Source organism: Uloborus diversus, chromosome 9, assembly GCF_026930045.1.
Source record: "Uloborus diversus isolate 005 chromosome 9, Udiv.v.3.1, whole genome shotgun sequence".
In the NCBI taxonomy this organism is placed as follows: Eukaryota; Metazoa; Arthropoda; class Arachnida; order Araneae; family Uloboridae; genus Uloborus; species Uloborus diversus.
The window spans coordinates 63,706,656-63,726,960 of record NC_072739.1 but is presented as its reverse complement, the minus strand read 5'-3'; the positions used below and the strand labels follow the sequence as shown (position 1 = coordinate 63,726,960).

The window sequence follows — 20,305 nt, the reverse complement described above, 5'->3', positions numbered from 1 at the left end:
CACTAATGGCACAATATAATGTACAGCACATGATCATATTCTCAATCCGATAATCCGTTGTCATATTATATGGACACCAGATTGTTTCAAAAGGAAACCACAACCTTAACACCTAACAATTTGCTTTTGTAGGTTATCAAATCACAGGAAAAAATAACGATACATAGTGGCATTTATCTTTCTGAATTCTTCAACGACATAACTTAGGCTACACGAACTATAAAGAACTTTTTACACTAGCAACCTACAGTAAACCATGTAGAAGCAAAATAAGATCAGGTCGTTTGTACATCAATTTTCAGCAATAACTTTTGCTACAGTTTTGTCTGGTTGTTAAAAACCACTTGTAAAAAACGCTATATCACCACTTAGCCTTTCTGATGGCGATGAAGTCACGATCTAGCGAATTTTTACTACATGCTAAATCAAAAAATGGGGGGATGGCTTTATTAGTCTATTTGACCTTATTTGGCAAACCCAGCTAACATATATATATATATTGATACCATAGACACTTCGAGGCACTGCTCGCCTCCTCCTACGGCACCCAGTTTGAGAACCCCTGATATATAAGTTGGTTGGTATGTAAAGTATCAACATTGAAAAATTTCTCCCTGTCACAAAATTAATTCATGTTTATCAAGCAAATGAGAGCTAAATAAATATTTCAAACATCATAAACATTCACATCACAAAGAAATGAATAGGAATTGGGTAACTATTTTTATTCAAATAAGATGAGGGTTATGAACAGTCTCTCGAAGGCCGTGCATTATTTTACCACCTCCTACAACTCTATGTTCATCGAAATTATTTCTTCTGTGGGCAAAATTATTCTCTTCAATCCGTCAAATAATATGCTGTTCCTTTGTGAATATATTCCCATCTGTCTACAATTTTTAAAGTATTCTGGACTGTAGGCAGTGTTTTACAAAAATTTATTGAAATCGAGAAACTTCACATCATTATCAGGTAATATTTTCATTCACATTTTTAATTTTTTTTAATTGACAATTATATTGATTTCTAAGAACAAGTTGTTGCTATAATTTGAATCCACCTCTGTCATTCTAAAATTCTGGTATAGATTTGTTTAAGTGTGGTAAATGTATTTAAAAATGAAATAAATTTAAAAAAGATTTAGAGGTTCTTACTGATAATCCGCTTTCTAGTTAATCCCCCCCTCCTCCCGAAAAATGGAAGTCTAGCATAAGTTTTTTTTTTTTTTCTTTTTTTTAAATATCTTCAGCTATCCCCACTCCCCTCGGAGAAAATAGAAGCCTAGCCTAAGTTTTTTGTTATCTTCTGCTAAATTGCTTATTTGCAAGAAATTATCTGAAATGCTTGCAATTATTTTGTGCCCTAAAAAATGTGTTTAATTGTTTTTCTAACTTAGACGAGTACTGCCATGGGAAAGTAGAGCCCAGTATCTGCATTTATTTCATTTTTGTCATCTATTGTACTTTAGCTTTATTACGCATGCTTGCTTATTTTGTTTCCGCTGAAAATACAGTCAGAAAAAACCTCTAATTCCAACCTCTCCCTACTGTTAGTATGGAATCCAAAACATGTTTCTTTAAATGTCCCAAAAAATCATTTTTGCAGATACTGCGCTTTATCTTCCCAAGACAGAATGCCAGCTTTCAAATCTCTGTGATTAAAATTTCTATTGGTATTTTAATATGAGAATGCTTGATGTATAAGGAAAACCTAAATTCACTCTTGGATTTTTTAGGCTTTTTGATAAAATGAAACGTAAAAGTCCTGTCATACCTCGTAAGAGTGGTGTTCTTAGCAATGGAAATAACACACCTAAGCATTTAACAGCACAATCTTCCAGCACGCTTTCTGTTTTGACTCCTAATTATGGAGGTTCAGGGGGTAGTACTCCTTCTACCTCATCTTATTTAACATGTTGGCCTTTGTCTTCAACTCCTGCTGATGAACAAAACTATACTGATGATGTTACAGAACTGGTAAGCTAAATATTCCTCATAAAATTTTGTAGAATGAAGTTTGTGTTTTTGTAATTCAGTTTAGGGGATGACTATTTGAAAGCCATCTCTATTTTTATATGCCCCTTTTTTCTCTCGAGTAAATCTTAAAATAATAAGCTCTGTGCAGTAAAACTTTGATACAAAATTTACTGAGGAGACCCCCCCCAGTACCAACTATAATAGATGAGATTCTTCTGAAGTACGTTTTAGTCTTAAATTATCTTTTTAGATTCATAAAATCCCAGAATTAGGGAACTATTAATTATAGGGAATTTGTATACAATGCTACATCGTCATACATAATAGGCATAGGTGACTTGTACAGGGAGAGGGGGGTAACTGCCCTCTCATTTTCAAAAGTAAAGGGGCCTTGCCCCCTCTTTTTTCAGAGTCAAAAATAGCAATTGAAAAATGATTTTTTTGAGGGTGGAGTGATTTATATCACAAAAGTAAAAACTAAAAATTCCAAGTAAATGGACTTTTCTTATCCTCTTTCATAAAAATGGAGAATTGGAAGGTGAAAATGTACAGAGGTTATCCATCTCGATTTTGAGGCTATATTCCTCATTTTTAGAGGTCATGCCATAGAATGAGTAATGTTAAATGCCTTTAATATAGTCCAATTTTACAAAAGAAAAAAAAAGTTTCAGGGGCCACGCTCCCAACCCCACACACTTATTTTGACCCCCCCCCCCCTTTTTTGGTGCACCAGCTGCCTTTGTAATAAGGGCAATTCCATGTGTGACAGAATGACATTTTTGCTGAAAAACAAAAGTTTAAGTGATTACAGCGAGAAATTATTTTCATTGAAGCTAACATTTTTTGTTTGCATTTCAACATTAACAACCTCTGACTAATTTCAAGTGAATTCTCAAGTAAGTTTCCTATTTAAATATACAAGTATATATCATAACAAACTGTCTTACCCTGCAGACTTATTTGCCATCTTTAAATATTGAAATAGTTTTAAGTTTGTTGCAATAAAAAATATAATTTTTTAACATTAGGTATTGTTAAGTAATTTTTATTAACCATGTCTAAGAATATTTTGCTGGATTCTTTTGCAATTAATCTATTATGTTTTAGAATGTTGTTTGTGAACTAAATTGTTTTTCAATTTTTTATGAAAGAAATTGTTCAAATTTGTTAACAGTACCAAGGTTTTTATTTTTGAATATATGAGGTAATTGTAATATCAACAGTGTAGGATTGACTATTGCATAAAATAGGCATAGGTTAGGAATTTCAAGATAAAGATGTCACATAATTGGTTTTATTTAGATGGAAAATTTAAATTTGTTTGTTCTTTTGTTAATTTTTAATTATTACTTACATTATTTAATTAGGAATGACACATAGAAAGATTTTGGAAAATTAATGTGCTTGATGGTTTCATATCAAAAACTTATCCTTTCCCAAATTTTTTTTATTTGCATTATCATAGCACATCTCTTTTATCTTCTTTAACCTTAGTAATTTTATTTTCCATAAAACTACTAAAGTTGGGGAAATTGTTTATATTTTATGTTACATATATATGGGAAATAAAATTTTTTTAAGTGTTTAAGGCTACTATGAGCTCTGAACCTGAACATAAACATTTTCCTTAAATGTCTGTTCAATATAAAGGTCCGAATTTTTTGCTGCAATTTTCTTCTGTTTCCGGGTTATTCTTTCCGAAATAGTTTAAATTATTTTTTACCTAGTCATTCGTTATCAATGAAAGAGGATGAGAACATTCAAGGTATGTAAACAGTTAGACTAGTTCTTCGTCCTCATGAAAGGACTATATGTATGAAGGTTCTGCCTGGGATGTCCTTTTGATATCACCTTTTTTTAGGAGAATCCCAGTCAGTTATATCTTGTAGCGCAGCTAACTATGAGATAACTTCACTACTTATTCATCTACAAATGCAATATTCAAAGGTAAACTATTGTTTAAAAAGGTCCTTATATCAGTTTTTGTAAATAAACTTCACTATATCTAAGGAGCATGCTTTTCTGTTGCAAGTAAGGTAATAATAAAGCCTTTTTTTTCATCAGCCCCCCCCCCCCCCGAGGAGGTTATTTGACAGTTCATTAATAACTTCGATTAAAATATGTATTTTTCTCAAAATTCTAACTTTTCCAGTATATTTCGTGAATGCTGATATTAATAATATGATGCACTGAGAAGCAAAAGGTTGTAAATCTACTCTTTAAAGTTTCGAGTAAAATGCATGCAAAGTTCAACCATAGGTAGACTTTCATTGAAGAGCTTTTCTTAATCGTATAGTATGACATTCCTTTCCAGGACTACTAGTACCAACTCTTGCTGCAAAACCAGTAAGAGTTTCTTCTACCATTTGTACTAGTTATCTACAAATTTTTAATTTTGGCAATTACATCCCTTTGCTTTTAAGTGCTTTACTTAGGATACTTGAGAACAGAGTACTGTGCATGTAGAAAAATACTTCTTTTTCTTCAGAACCACGGTCCAGGACAGGCCAAAGCCATCTCTAAAAGTTTTTGCCATCTTGCTCTATCAAACCCCATTCTCCTCCATCTTTTAGCACCGATCACTTGGAGGTCTTTTACAATACTAAGAAAATATTTTATCTTCTTACTACAGAATTTAGTAGTGTGTTTTTACATTTTTTGGTGCAATTTTGTACACTGAAATTGCCTCAGTTTTGATGACTGTTCAGTTCAACTTTAGTAGTGATTTAATGTCCAGAACAGAAGATTCTGCTACCTATTGACCATAACTTCAATAATGCAACCATCAACTCCTTAACATTGTAAGACTTCTCTTAGTCTTTTTATCAATGGTCTAGTTGTCTAAGGACCTAAAACCTGGTGAGTAAAAATGTCACATGATCATGAAAGCTCTCAGTCAAACACTCCTGCATATACGAGGTCTGTAAATTAAGTAATGAGACTGATTTTTTTTTAAATTTTTTATTCAAAAAGAATTACAATTCTATATTGTCACCTTCAAAATAACTTCCTTCTGAGGCCACACAGCGCTGGAGAGGTTTCTTCCACTCCTCATAGCAGTGCTGGAACTCCGATACTGGAATAACCTTCAGCTGGTCGGTTACAGCCGTTTGAATGTTTTCGACTGTCCCAAAATGATTTCCCTTGAGGTGATTTTTCAACTTTGGGAAGAGAAAAAAGTCACAAGGACTCAAGTCAGGCGAATAAGGAGGCTGGGGAGCCACAGGAATGTTTTTACTGGCCAAAAACTCGTTTATTAAAATTGCTGTGTGACAAGGAGCATTATCGTGATGCAACACCCACTTGTTCTTGATGTTTGGTCTCACACGAATGACCCTTTTTCGAAGTCTTTCAAGAACCTCTCGGTAAAAGAGTCGATTGACCGTTTGACCTTGTGGTAGAAACTCTTTGTGGACGATTCCGTGAATATCAAAAAAACAAATCAGCATGTATTTGATCTTTGACTTCGCCATCCTTGCCTTTTTTGGCCTCGGAGAGGTTGAAGTGTGCCACTCCATGCTCTGGCGCTTGGTTTCTGGGTCGTACTCAAACACCCAAGACTCGTCACCAGTAATGACACGTTCCAGAAAATGGGGGTCATTTTCAATTGAATTCAAAAAGTCAAGGCACCTTTCCTTCCTGATGTTCTTCTGGTCTTGCGAAAGGTTTTTTGGAACCATTTTTGCGCAGATTTTTCTCATCCCCAATTCATTGGTCAAAATTTGATGAACGGTGGTGTGAGTCAAATTTAACTCTTCCCCGATCATTCTGACTGTCAACCGACGATCTGAATACACAAGATCCCGGCAGTGGCGCCGACTCCATAGGGCCTGAGGGGGCCCGTGCCCCCTCAAAAAAAATTTTGAGGGAGCAGAGCCCCCCCCCCCCCAATAATTTAAGAAAATTATTAGTTATTTAATGCTTTCTAAACTCACAAATTTGTCTCATTGTTTTTTATTTTCCTTGTTTGAAGATAGTTACCTTGTAAAATACATTCAGTAATGGGTTACAACAAATAATTTTTACGGTAAAAAGCAGGTTAACTGAAAACGAGTGGTGTGAATAATGATAGTGTTACGTTGCTGCGAGCGCTTAGAATTTGTCCCAGTGTGCGAACCTGCGGATAGTCTGTCCGATCAACAATGTTGCAGAAGCGATTGAACAACTTGGCTGTTCTTCATAACCACCCAGATAGTTTGGATGAATTGGATATTCGACCAGTCGTCAACGATTTCAAATTCAGTAATCTAGTCAGGCGGTCGACATTTGCACCTTTCTAAAGACAGCCCTAATATTGATATTTAAAGCAATTTTAAAAATCTCTGTAAAATAGAGAATTAACTACATATAGAATGTTAGATTTAAAACTTCGAAATATTAGTACAATTTTATTATTATATTACTATAGTACTGCATTAGTTATTTTCAAATACTTAAATATTTTTAGGGTATAAGACCCTATAAAAACCCGCTATTTATATACTATATTAACTTTATTAAACAAATTAATTGTTTGATATTATTTTTATTTGATGAGCTCTGAGCCTTATTCAAAGCAAGTTTAAATTAGCTATTTCACTTATTAATCAAAGTGCGACAGCAATATCTTATGCTTTATTTTTTTTAATGATAGTTTAAGATTTATTTAAATATAATTTCAATCTTTTTATATATATATTCACTATTCTGTAATAGTCTAAAAACAAAATTATTATACTATAAATTAAATTAACTTTTTACAAAAATACCGTACATGTGGGGTATTTTTTTTCCGTTTTTCAAAGCTAAAACATGTGTCGAGTTAGCGAGAGTAGAGTTTTCGAGATTCTAATGTTGATAATATATTACTCTAAAATGCTTAAAAAAGTGTAAAACTTACTTTTTCCATCTCCAATTTAGAAAATTTCCTGGGGTTAAACCCGCGGTATGCCCCCCACTCTCCCAATATTTTTTGTATTTGGGCGCAATGGGAGTGCCCTTCCAGGCAAGTCAAGTGCCCTACCTTATATCAATGCCTAGCCATGGAACTGCACGACTTCCCCCAAAATAGAACTGTAAAAATGTCCCACACTGAAGACAAGTGACATGATCTAATTGAACCAGAAAATTGGTATACAAATTCTTAGATTGACACTGAAAACGCCATGCCACATATTGTTTGTATTGTATAAATCATATACACCAGAAAATATGTAAATTGGCATTTTGAAGGTTCAAAAATTCTGAACTAGTTTTTTTTGGAAAAGGGGGGAGGGGGGACGCAGTGGGATTACATAACCCATGGATCACCGGCGGCGTCTAGCCCCCTCAATAGTTTTTGCAAGTCGGCTCCCCTGAATCCCGGATTCTGTCGACATTTTCATCGGTTCTTGAAGATGAAGGTCTTCCGCTTCATGGTTCATCCTCAATCGACTCTCTTCCTTCTGAAAATGCCTTAAACCACCGAAAAACCTGGACTCTTGACAAAACACTATCTCCGTAGGCCTGCTGAAGTTTAAGAAGAGTTTCCGTTGCACTGTGCCCAAGTCTGAAGCAAAACCTGATAGCACACCGTTGCTCAAAATTGATGTCATTCATTTTTAGAACATAATAGAAAAAACTGTTTCAAAAAAAAACAATCGCTACGCACAACCAAATGACTTGAGCGAGGTCAAACTCGTACTGAAGGTGGATAACATGTTCCTCTGCCACTCCACCAAGCCCCGCGCTTCCAGTGTTGCCAGATCAAACGCAACGTTGCCAGTCTCATTACTTAATTTACAGACCTCGTATATGTGCAAAGAGGTAGTTCTTTTAGAACTTAAGTCTTTTAAAGACCACCAATTGTTAAGACTGAAAATAAACATTTTTAAGGTGACCAGACGTTCCAGTCAGGCTCGTCATTTCAAAATTCCCAGTTTTGGGCAAAATGTCCCTGTTTCTGATGAAAATATTTAAAAGACTTGACCTATAATGAAACTAATTCATTTTCTTATTTTTGCCCCCCTCCCCTCCAAGAGCGCCCATATAGGGGCAAGGGGGGCTCAAGCCCCCCCCCCCTTTGAAATTAGAATTTCCTTGCTTTTAGTACTTTTTTCTTTGCAAAAATGTGAAAACATTTCTTCTCCAGCCGTTAATGAATAAGTTATTAAAATCATCAAATTTTAATAACTCTAATCTGCACTAAAATCAGTTTTCCATGGGGAAAATATCCTGTTAAACCATGGGGAAAATATCTGAGACCCTCTTACAATTTTGCATATAGGCGCCCTTGCACCCCCCCCCCCCCTAAATCTTTGTTCTTCAGAAATAGAACAGATGTTATTTCTTTGCAAGGATCAAAATCTTAGTTTTAATTTATTAGAACTCAGATAGTTCTTTTTTAATAATGTAGTACTGATTAAAAGTAAGGAATGCCCATCACTGAAGTATTTGACATAATAAAAGAAATCCATTAAGCAGTAAAACAAAGATGAAGAAATATTTCCGGCAGTAGGATCCTTCTTAAAATTGCATTATCTGGGAAAGGGTTCAGAAAATTATTATAAAGTTTAACACTTTGGGCTGTGGAAAAAGTGACAACTATATGTGTGTCCTAGTTTTTCTCCTCTAAATTCTAGTCACCTTATATTTCAGTCATTTATACAACTAATTTTCTTGCTAAATTGCATTAATCATTCAGACACTTGAAATATTTTAGGAAGTTCCTGTTTGGCGTCCAAATGGCAGTGCAAATGAATCTGCTAATAGTCAACTAGTTTTACAAGATAGCATTGACAGCCCTGATCTTCAACGAACACGAGCTGCAATAGAGCAAACACTGCAGAAAATAGCTCGTACTAAAGAGCTTATTAAAGAAGGACAGACTGCTAGAGATGGTATGCAGGTTAACTTTTTTTAGTTAACGCTATTATTTTAGCATTCAAATTGTTCAAAAACTTTTTGCTATGTCTATGATGTTTATTGGAGAAATGCATAATAGTTATTTTGTTTCATTTAAAGAAAAATCATTTTGATATCTAATAAAGTTCAGTATCTTTCTTTTCTTTTGTGTGTGTGTGTGAATGTGTGTGTAGTAAAGGAGAGATTATTAAGGATTCCTATTTTTTAAGTGTAGTCATATGTAGAGGAATGCGGGTCAAACTGAAATAGCTATTATCAATTCTTTTCAAAATGAACGAATAGGAAATCTGTTTTGAAATTCACACTACATAAAAAAAGAGCAATGTATTCTGTACTTGTATTGAAATATTATTTTTTATTTTTGGCAATAAATGTGTACCTTAAAAAAAGTAAAATTTTTAATTTTTTTTTGCTTGGAACAAAATGAAAAATAAAATATTTTTCCAATATAGTAGTTTTTGTTTGTTTATTAAAATTTTTTTTCATCAAATGAATGAATAAATAAAGAAATGAATGATTAAATGAATGAATATGAAGCAATGAACAAATAAAAAAAATATGAATCAACATGTGATATAAAATAAGTGAGTGAATCAAATAGAGAGAGAGAGAGAGTGAATGAATAAGAAAATAAATGAATGAATAAATATATAGGTAAATCAATAAAAAAAGAGGAATGTTAATGAATTATTTACTTAAGTGATTATTAATGAGTGAATTTGCCCCTTCCCACTTTGCCCCTCATGAACTTGACAAATAGTACTGTACATTTAAAATCAAAACATGCTTAGTATTGACTAAATAAGTACCGGCTGGACATTACTAAATCTCAATTAATACTCAAAATGTTAATTACAAAACTTTATCTTTTTATAATAACGAAAATATTTTTGATAAATTACAAAGCATTGAAGCATTTGTATCACATTATTGTTTTCTTCGGCCTTTAGAGCTGTTTATGTTCTGACTGGAACCAACTGTATGCTTAAGAAATTAGTTAAAATATTGTTAGATGGGCGGCACTGCAAGCTGTGAAAATATTTAACCAATTTCACTTTGCCCCACATTCTTCTATATCATAAAATACCAATTCCATAAAACAGATCACATTATACCAATTTGCTTACAACCCCTTAAGCTCTCTTGCCAACTCCCTTCTACCTTCCTTTTAGCAAATTCATCTAAAACAGAGTTTCCTCTCTCAGTTTTAATCATGGAAGTGTGAAACTTTTTGTTTAAGATTTTAGCATGTTGTGAAACACTGTAACATTGTGTACTGTACATGATTGGTTAGACCAGGAGGCTTATTATATAGATTTTGTAGTTTTTATAGAAAGATAATTGTAGCATTAATTTATAATTTCCGAAGATGATTTGAGGTAATTTTCTGATTGAAACTATATGCCTTTCTGTAACAGTTAGCTATTGGACAACAGAAAGTGTGAACACTAATTAAATTTGTAATTTTGTAAAAAGTTTTGGTATTTTTCCGTGAACCGGAATTCGCCCCTGCCCTGAATAAAATCTTTTTTTTTTAAGGGAGGGGGACACCTAACACATTTTATCTTTCAAAAACTGAAATATGTACAAATTTTTCTTTCTTTGTATAGACTGGTTACTTCTTACCTTTTTTTTTTTACTTTATAAATGAGTCTATCATAAAAGCATTTTTAACATGTATATTCATAGCTCCCTAGATTGTATCAAAATTTATTTGCATAGTGTTTAATATTTATAATTGGGATATTTGTAATAGAACTAAATTATTGTAATGTGCTTCTCTAATTTTTAATGCAATTATATTACTATTTTCATCTAATTTAATTCTTTTTCTAAATGCTTTTATAGAAAATGTTAACGAGTATTTAAAGTTGGCTTCAAGTGCAGATAAACAACAATTACAAAGAATCAAAAGTGTGTTTGAAAAAAAGAATTTGAAAGCTGCCCAATCCATTGCACAGTTACAAAAAAAGTTGGAAACATACAACAAAAGAATTCGTGATTTAGAAACACATGGACTTAGCAGTAGTCATTGGCAACCGAGAGAAGTCTTGAGAGATGTTGGACAAGGCTTGAAGTAAACTTGTTTTAATCTTTTATGTTGCTTATTTTCTCTACTACATAATTGTAATTTTTTTATGTTAAGATTACCTTCAATTATAAATATTTAAAACTGACAAAGATAAAAACATTAATTATTTTTTCCTATTTTTAGAGATGTTGGTGTTAACATCAAAGAAGGAATTACTGGTTTCTCTGGGTAATTTCTTTTCTTATGTAGATTTTGAAGGGGAAAAAACCCTTTTTAGGCATTTTGCATTTGTATCTCATATAAGAACACTATTTATTCATGAATACATATAGGAACACTATTTATTCATGAAATATTGGAAATTGTTTTAGAAAATTTTGGAAAAAATAAGCAGAATATGTGATTCTAAATAATTGAAATAATTTCGTTTTTCTTTATCAAGCAGTCAAAATGGTTTAATATTTCTTAGTTGAAAGTTATTTTGAACTTTGAACACACAGATTGGCTTTTTCAATTTTTTATTTCAATAATCTTTGTATTTTCCTTTTTTTTAATTATTAATAAATATTTGATAGATGCATACTTCTTGAGAAAGAATCAAATTTCAAAGGATAAGAACTTGATTGTTTGATTTTTTAATTTTTAAAAAATAAAATAAGGTAAATATGCCAGTAGTGGCCAGTGCGTATGCTTGTTATTATTGCTATGTTATTATTGCTATGTTAATGCTTGGGTTTATCAATAGATCTATTTCAAACAAATCTAAGAAAGTTCTTCTGCCTTTATATAGGAGTTTAGTAAGACCTTATCTGGAGTATGCTGTTCAGTTTTGGTCGCCTTATCTGAAGAAAGGTATTTTTGTATTGGAAAGGGTTCAAAGAAGGGTAACTAAATTAGTAAGGGGACTCTCAGATTTAGATTATGATACCAGACTTAATAGGCTTAACATGTATAGCCTGGAGCAAAGGAGAGTCGGAGGGGACATGATTCAGTTATTTAAATTTATCAAAATGAAAGATGTAAATGGATTAAATTTTTGCGGGGAAAGCAGGACAAGGGGTCATTGTTTTAAGCTATTTAAATCTCAGGCTAACTTGGAAATCAGGAAAAACTACTACTTTAGCAGGGTCGTGGGCACTTGGAATAGCTTACCGGAAGAGGCGGTAATGAGCAAGGAAGTGGATAGCTTTAAGAGGGCCATTGATCTTCATTGGGGACTAATTAATTGACTAGGACCAGCCTAGCTGGGCCCAGAGCCTGTTGCTGGTCGTCACATTTGTATTTGTATTTCCTCACATTTGTATTTGTGCTTCAGTAGTGGCCACTTCAAGGTTTATACTTGAAAAAGTAGGATTCCAGGTTTCCCAATGAATTAAAACGTGCAGGAGGCAATACCTTCAGCACGTTTGATGCATTTTTAAATCCATTGGGAGACCTGGAATCCTATTTTTTTTTTTTTTTCCAAATACAGTAAAACCTCGTTAAGTCGTCACTCAAGGGACCAAAAATTTTTGACCACTTATGCGGAGTGACTACTTATGTGGAGTGGGAAATTAAAGAAAAAAAAAGCCTTACAAATATTTATAAATAGCAGTAGAATTCTGTGAGAAAAACAATAGCTTATGTAAGAAATGTCTATAAATTAGTGGAAATTTTAAAAAGGGGGAAAAATACTAATGATAGTTACTTTGTTTTGTTTTCTCTTACTTATACATTACTTAATAACAACTTATTTCAATGTAGTCACGGTACATTAATACAATCTTTCAATGTTGACTGATGAAGTTATTGCTTACGGAAAAGAACTCTCTCTTCTAACGTACATCAAGCTTTAAATTTTGTGTTTTTTGTTCCTTGTGAATGGATGTTAAATGCTGACTAACTTTCTCCAGGTATTGGATTTTGTCTGTCTTACTGGAAGGAGTTAGATTCATATTCTCGGTACTTGGCAGAGTCACAACAAGAATTATGCTTTGAATGACCAGAACCGAGGATCGAGATTTCAAGGAAAATAAATATCAAACAGCCTTTCAACTAAGTTCGACACTATTTTCTAAGATCCGACAAGGAAAAGGAATTTTAGAAAACAACTTTTGAGTGACTAGTTAAGCGGGTAAAATTAAATTTGGTAACCAGTAAAGGAGGGTCATTTTTACATTACTGTGAATGAGACCTTGTCGGGACCAAAGAAAAACGACTACTTAAACGGGGGGTGACCACTTAACCAGTCAACTACTTATTGAGGTTTCACTGTATAAACCTTGAAGTGGCCACTACTGGTGTGTTTACCTTAGTTATTTTAAAAACTTGTAAACTAAACAATAAAATTAGTGTAATAAGTTACTTGTCATTAGTAATATTACAAGGAATTAAAATACGTATTTTTATCATTGCTACATCAATTTTTTTAAAAACACCCTAAGTATATTTTGTAGTAAGTTGCCAACCTAAGAAGGGGCTAAGGCAGAAATACTTAAAATACACCACCAGTTCAGTTATTCCATCCGAGGACTGCAGTTTCATGCTTTTTAGCCCCCATCAGCCCGGAATAGGAATCACATGAGCTGGAGGCTACCAGTTTGTTTGACTCTCTTGTCTCCCTCAAGAGGTTTTTCGCCTCCAGCTCATGTGATTCCTATTCCGAGCTGATGAATGCTAAAAAGCACGAAACTGCAGTCCTCGGATGGAATAACTGAGCTGGTGATATATTTTAAGTACACCTTAAGTATAGCTGTTAACTTATTTTTGTTCCCTAATTTTTATTGCATGAGTTAACTGTAACCTTTGAAATTGTGTTGAAATAAGATCAGTATTGTAATTTAAATTTAATGTAATACATAAGTAATTAATATCCTACTTGGTGCATTTTTTGTTTATAACTTTTTTATACTTTTTTGATGAGGGATTGAAAAGGGGACATGGAATCTTAAAATACTTCTATATTTCAGTGATCGAGTTATTTAAAGTTCTATTTCAGATATTTATATACCAAAAATAAGTTAAAAATCATTTCCATTATTAAATTTTCTTTATGAGGTGACACTTACTTAATTATAAAAAATTTAATTAAAAAAAATATATAATGCGAAAATCGTCCCTTTTTCTGAACTTCAATCTCCCTTATGCTTCTAAGTTTGACTTGTTTTACCTTTATTGTAACATTATATTTTATAATCTGACTTATTTCCTTGCATATCATAGATTTTATGTATTTTTATTTATTGGATTTATTAATTTTTCTTGCAGGGGTGTTGTGGGTAATATTAAAGGAGGTTTATCTGGCCTAACTCAAGCAACACACAGTGCTGCTGAGTGAGTTTAATTTCAGTTTGTAAAATTTCTGATTATATTTTTAAAAAGGTATCTAGTACAATATTCTTTAATAAATACATGTCATGGATGGAAGTAAATTATGCTTTGTTTCTTTTACTGCAGAACTGTAATGTCCAAGCCTCGTGAATTTGCTCATTTAATAAAGAATCGTTTTGGGAGTGCTGATAATATAAGTTCTCTTGAAAGTGAGTTTGAAATGATACATGTATCAATATTTCATGTTAACTACACTATTTTTTCTATCATTTTTATTAACTTCAAGAAACAAGTTTTTTTTTTTTTTTACACTTTTTTTAAGGGGGGCTACCACTTGCCAACCCTGCTGAACTGTTAACATAACATTCTGAGTAAAATCTGAAATAAAAATTAAATATGAATGTTTGCCATATCAATTCACATGAAAATCTTTATAAAAAGTAGATGTTGCTTTCTCTTTTACCAAATGGCAACAATACGTTTCTCTTCAAATCCAAACCTCTTAGCTTTTGTAAGTCAAAACTAATATTTGATGTGCACATTATTTTTGAGGATCTATTTCGATAATCTTGATTTTATGATTGATTCATTAAATTAGGCAAAGGATGTCAGTTGGTAATGAAACAAGTAGGGTGATATTTTGATAGTTGTACTCTTTTAGCTAAATTTTGGTCTGTAATCATTTTATTCTGTCAACATCAGCTTGGCCGAAACCCATTAGCTCTTAGTATTTGGCATCACAAACTTTGGAGACAATATGGAAAATTACCAAGGATCCTAATTATCAAAATTTAGCGTGTTTCAAGTTAATTTAGAGGCTTTAATATCAAAATTTGTATTAAAAATTTTTTGCATGTACATACTTATCTGATTTATATAACATACTGAAAAAATAGAGTAATGTCCAGTAGAACAAAGTTAGTTCTTCATATTATGGTACATAATAGTTCCTTATATTTGAATAGATCACAATTAAAAACCAAACTTAAATTCTGGAAATAAACTGCAAATACATGTGTTAAAATGTCTGATTTGTGCAAATGTTTTGAGCAATATATGTTCTAGAATGGAATTATCATTGTTAAACAGATCATTTTATACCGATGCAAATATCATTGATGCTATTTATATTTGAATACTGACTATTGACTAATAAACGATGCTAAGGAGAAACTTGAATAATGAACTTAGAGGTGCCCCAATAGCACAGATGCCCATTCTCCTCAAGAACAACGGTGCACCACTCCCCCTCCCCCATAAGTACCAAAGAACCCTTAAGAGCAAGAGATCCCACCAATAAAAAAAGTACCCTTAACCGCCTTGCCCCCAGTTTCAACAGCGTTGTCTGCACCATGATATAGTGCCCAAGATGGGCATCCCTGCCAATGGGAAGTCGTGGGTGGTCACCATGACCCTTGACCTCCTCAAAAATGTCTTTGTTCAATAATTTTTGCCCTGCAGTTTAGCAAATTTAGAGACAGAATTGTAATATTACTTTTTTTTGTGTGATGATGTCTAATGGCTTAAGTAGGTGTATGTTCTCCTATTTTATCACGTGGAAAAACTTGTAGTTTCATTCATTCAATAAAATGAAAATTGTCCCCTCCCAAAATTTATACAAATACAAATGTGACAACCAGCAACAAGCTCTGGGCCCAGCTAGGCTGGTCCTAGTCAGTTTATAAGTCCCCATTGGAGATCAGTGGCCCTCTTAAGCTATCCACCCCCTTGCTCATTACCACCTCTTCTGGTAAGCTGTTCCTAGTGCCCAAAACCCTACTAAATTTTTCCTCATTTCCAGGTCAGCCTGAATTTTGAATAGCTTAAACCACAATGTCCCCTTGTCTTGCTTTCCATGAGAAAATTTAACCCATTAACATCTTTCATTTTGATAAATTTAAACAACTGAATCATGTCCCCTCTGGCCCTTCTTTGTTCCAGGCTATACATATAAAGCCTATTAAGTCTAGTATTATAGTCTAAACCTGAAAGTTCTCTTACTAGTCTAGTAACCCTTTGAACCCTTTCAAACACAGAAATATCTTTCCTGAGATAAGGAAACCAAAACTGAACAGCATAATACTCCAAATGAGATCTTACTAAACTCCTATATAATGGCAGAAGAACCTTCTTCACTTTGTTTGAAATAGATCTGTTGATAAACACAAGCATTCTGTTGGCTTTGTTACTTGCAATGCTGAGGAACTCAATTATACTCAATACATTTTCTTAAGCCATTTTATATTGAAATACTTCAAACATCCATTGAAAATAACATTAAATAAAATATCCAACAGAAATTAAACTTTGAAAATTAATCAAAGGTTTTTTCCTTTTTTTTTTTTTATTTTCCTTAATTTTTAACATCAGTGAAATCTTTAAAAAAGTTATTACTCTTAAGAGTGTTAATGATGTTATGAATAATTAATATGTTTTTAAACAAAAAAAAACTAGATTCATGGTATTATGGCTCTCTATGTACCTACATAATAACCTCAATTTATATGCAAATTGAAACCTCTAACCAAAATTAACCCATTACAAAAAAAACTCAGTTTAGGTTAAACCAACAGAAATCTATAAAAGTCGACTTCAAATGAAAACAGGTGGGATTGACGGTCTGTAGATTCTACAACAGGTGGGGGTTACTTCAACACTATATTTTCAAGCCCAACTTCAAATCCATCATCATTGTTGAAAGCAAATTTCGGGCGTTGATGACAAGGCACTGTTTTGAGATACTTCACATTGTAAGAAGACTCATGTGCGGCCCAAGGAGACTAAAATTGCCGTCCGTGGGTACATATGGTTATGTGACCTTGGGTACAAAGGTATGCCATTTTGGTTTTACAAGCCAGTCACATCAACAGGACCCCAGTTTTACAACGTTAAAAATCAGAAACAAAGCCTTCAAAATATAGGGAATCATGATACCTACAACGAAAATGAATAATACAATCCACGACGGACGAAATAAAAAGAAATTGCTCATGTTTTTTTAACTACTAAAACTGAAAAAATGTGATAGAATCTTAAATGTTCGTTTGATGGGATTGAAACTTTCTGGGGTATTGAAGAGGGCTGTGACACACACGTTGAACCCCAATTAGGATCTCGCTCGACGATACCCGGAATTTCCCGACCAACGTCCGTGGGTACAGCAGCTTCTCCTATTATGTTCAGCTTAAGGATTGTATTTAGTTTTAGTCTAAAAAATCCTAATATTTTAATCCAACTTTCTGATAATTTATTGAAATATTCCATTAAACTTGAATCCTGTAGAGATATTCACGTTATATTTTGTCTTTTGTTTGAGAAAGTTGAAAGTACACATATTTTTTTTTGATACCAAATAGATTAGATTAGGTTGATAGATAGATAGTAATTAGAGTTTATAAATCATAATTATTGTGCTTATAATTTTACTTAAGAGTAAGAATAATTTTACTTTTTTTTTAATTTTTATTTTAGAACTTCCTCAAGAATCATCTGATGCACAGCAAAGGAACATCCATGGAAGTGCAACTTTTACACATTGCGGGTATTTAACTGTGATTTTTATTGCTCTAAGTTTACTTGAATCATTAAATGATAGCTAAATGACTTTTATTTATAAAATTGGTCAAAATATTCATTATGAGGTATTCTCTTTTGTTAGCATAGTAACTACTAATTCTTTAACAAGGAATTTTAAAACTATATTTTCCTTCAACATTCTCGTTCAAAAATTAAAAATATTTTGGAGGCTTATGTTTTTGTTTAATTGATTAGAAATTAATTTTTGTATTTTAATTTTAATATTTCTCAATATCAACTTATTTTACTATTAAATAAAAATAGTAATCACTTCAATTAAATAATAATAATAACGTACAGTGAACGCCGGTTAATTGAATCAGTGGTTAATTGAATCAACTGCTTTAATCAATCAAATTGTTAAAAACAGAATAAAATCCAGCTTTATTGAATTAGCTGCTTTATTGAATCAACCGCTTTATGGATTCAAAACTGTTTTGAACAAACGTGATTCATATAAGCGGCGGCCAAAGTAGTAGTAATTGATTTGTTCTGCTGAGACAGTAATAATTGATTGTTCTGTTGATAGATTGATTTATGTAACAAAACTATAAAGCAGCTGAAATCCATTGTGTCAGCTATGTAACAAACTCGAAATCAAAGAAGTCTTTAAAAAATTCTGAGTCATAATTCATGACATTTTCAAAATCTCCTTAGAAAAAGAAACAGTCATGTGAGTGTCTGAATTTTTTGGTAGAAGTTACACTTAATGCAAGTTGTTTCAATTGTTGTGTTACACCTTCAGCCTGCTGTAGAATTTCTTCCAGCAGTCTGTGACGCAAATTGAAAAGTCCAAAATCAGTCTGCAAGCTAAACCAAGATTAGATTAATCGTGAAACTAAATGAGCAGCACGAAATTCTTAAAAATAAGATGCTAAAATTTAAAAATACAAGTACATGCTACCTGTGGAGAAAATATGGTAATTCTTTGCTTGCTAAAATTAAAATTTTTTTTCTTTTCAAAAGTTTTGTGTGTTTTTTGCCCCTAACTAAGAAATTGTGTGCAGATGTTCTCAAAAGACTGTAACGTACATTGCAGCATTGCACTGTTTCTGCTACCGGGATCTTCAATAAATGTAAAATAAAGCAGTATTACTGGTGATCCAGATTTCTGCACAAAAACTGAAAGCATGGTGACAGATATTGCTGCAATGAACAATAATAGTAAATTAGAATATTACAAAAAAGAACTTTTCCTCTCAGTACAAAAGTTGTTTTTAAATAGTAGTTATAAATACAAGAACACATGTATTTTTTATGCCTTTTTTTGTGTTTTTGAGAAGTGTACTTGCATTCAAGATTCAGAGATTTTTGTTTGTATTATTCAGTCTCTAATTATCTGTTAGCCACAAAGTGGAAGTTACTACAAATAATTTTTTAAAACCTATAATGCCTGATCATATTATAAACTCAGTAATGAGCTTGGAATTTTTCATTTCTGTCTCATTGGATTTTAACCCAGATGTAGCCTCTTTATATTACATTAGTGCTCACGTTTCGGTCTTTTCCCCGCCATAGCGATATATGAGACAAAAACAAATTTTGAATAATTTCTTTTAGGTTTTGCTTCAGCTAGTAGAATAGATAACATTGACTACACAAGTATGTAATGAAGAACAATATTTACAGCATACGCTGAAAGAAAGTTACTGTTGAGGACCAGACTAGGTTGTCGTGCTATCGGTCTAAATAACCGACATACCGTGGTGGTCAGAATTATAAGGACAGCAGAAAATTGCAAAGAAAAAAAGTTATTTCTGAAACAATTCAGTGAACTTTATGCACAAAGCCTTTTTATGCCTTTACATGCTAGAACTCATTGTGGGAAGCAGAATATTTGAAAATTTAAAATATAAATATTTTGCCCTGATTAATAAAAAAAATGTCACTCAATAATTCCCCCTTTTTTTCAATCACTATTATCAGTCTTGATGTCTTGGAAGGTAAAGAACGTTCTTAAAAAATTTTATCCTGGCTTTTTCCATGGAGAAAATAAGTTCTTGCTTGTTTCGACATTGAATGCCATTTTTTTATACTTCAGGTGCCAGAATGCCTCACAAAGACGCCATTAAACTTAGATCGAGCCTTTTGTTGGGCCAGTACAGCAATTTCACAGAATAAGCATTAAACAATTATTTTGAGGTTTAAGAAACATGCAATTAGGCATTATCCTGCTGGAACAAATTGTTAAAAAAAGTAATTAACAGTGTTTTGGTTTAAAAAAATACAGCTCAGTATGTTAACATCACTCTCAGAATTCTTTCTGTCCAAGGGCGCCCTTATGGGGGGGGGGGGGTAAGCGGGGGCTCAAGCACCCCCCCCCCTTCTTGAATTTGCAATTTCTTGCTTTTAGTACTTTTTCTTTGCAAAAATGTAAAGACATTTTTTCTTCAGCAACTAATCAATAAGTAATTAAAAACATCAAATTTTAATAACTCTAATCTGTACTGAAATCGGTTTCTATGGGGAAAATATCCTGCTAAACCATGGGGAAAATATCTGAGCCCCCCCCCCCCCTTAAAATTTTGCA

General features: G+C 32.7%; 2 protein-coding genes across 3 annotated transcripts in view; both read left to right on the top strand.

Moving 5' to 3' along the window:
- The window catches only part of LOC129229967 (RNA-binding protein Pasilla-like), an 83,624-nt gene that overhangs the window by 29,977 nt on the left and 33,342 nt on the right, over positions 1 to 20,305 (top strand). The window lies entirely within an intron of this gene.
- LOC129229966 (transmembrane and coiled-coil domains protein 2-like) overlaps positions 1,749 to 20,305 on the top strand; it is a 39,906-nt gene continuing 21,349 nt past the window's right edge. The window contains exons 1-7 of the mRNA XM_054864348.1: positions 1,749 to 1,976; positions 8,656 to 8,833; positions 10,707 to 10,935; positions 11,074 to 11,118; positions 14,137 to 14,202; positions 14,326 to 14,408; positions 17,671 to 17,740. Coding sequence (XP_054720323.1) covers positions 1,749 to 1,976; positions 8,656 to 8,833; positions 10,707 to 10,935; positions 11,074 to 11,118; positions 14,137 to 14,202; positions 14,326 to 14,408; positions 17,671 to 17,740 — 899 coding nt within the window. The remainder of the gene's footprint in view (positions 1,977 to 8,655; positions 8,834 to 10,706; positions 10,936 to 11,073; positions 11,119 to 14,136; positions 14,203 to 14,325; positions 14,409 to 17,670; positions 17,741 to 20,305) is intronic.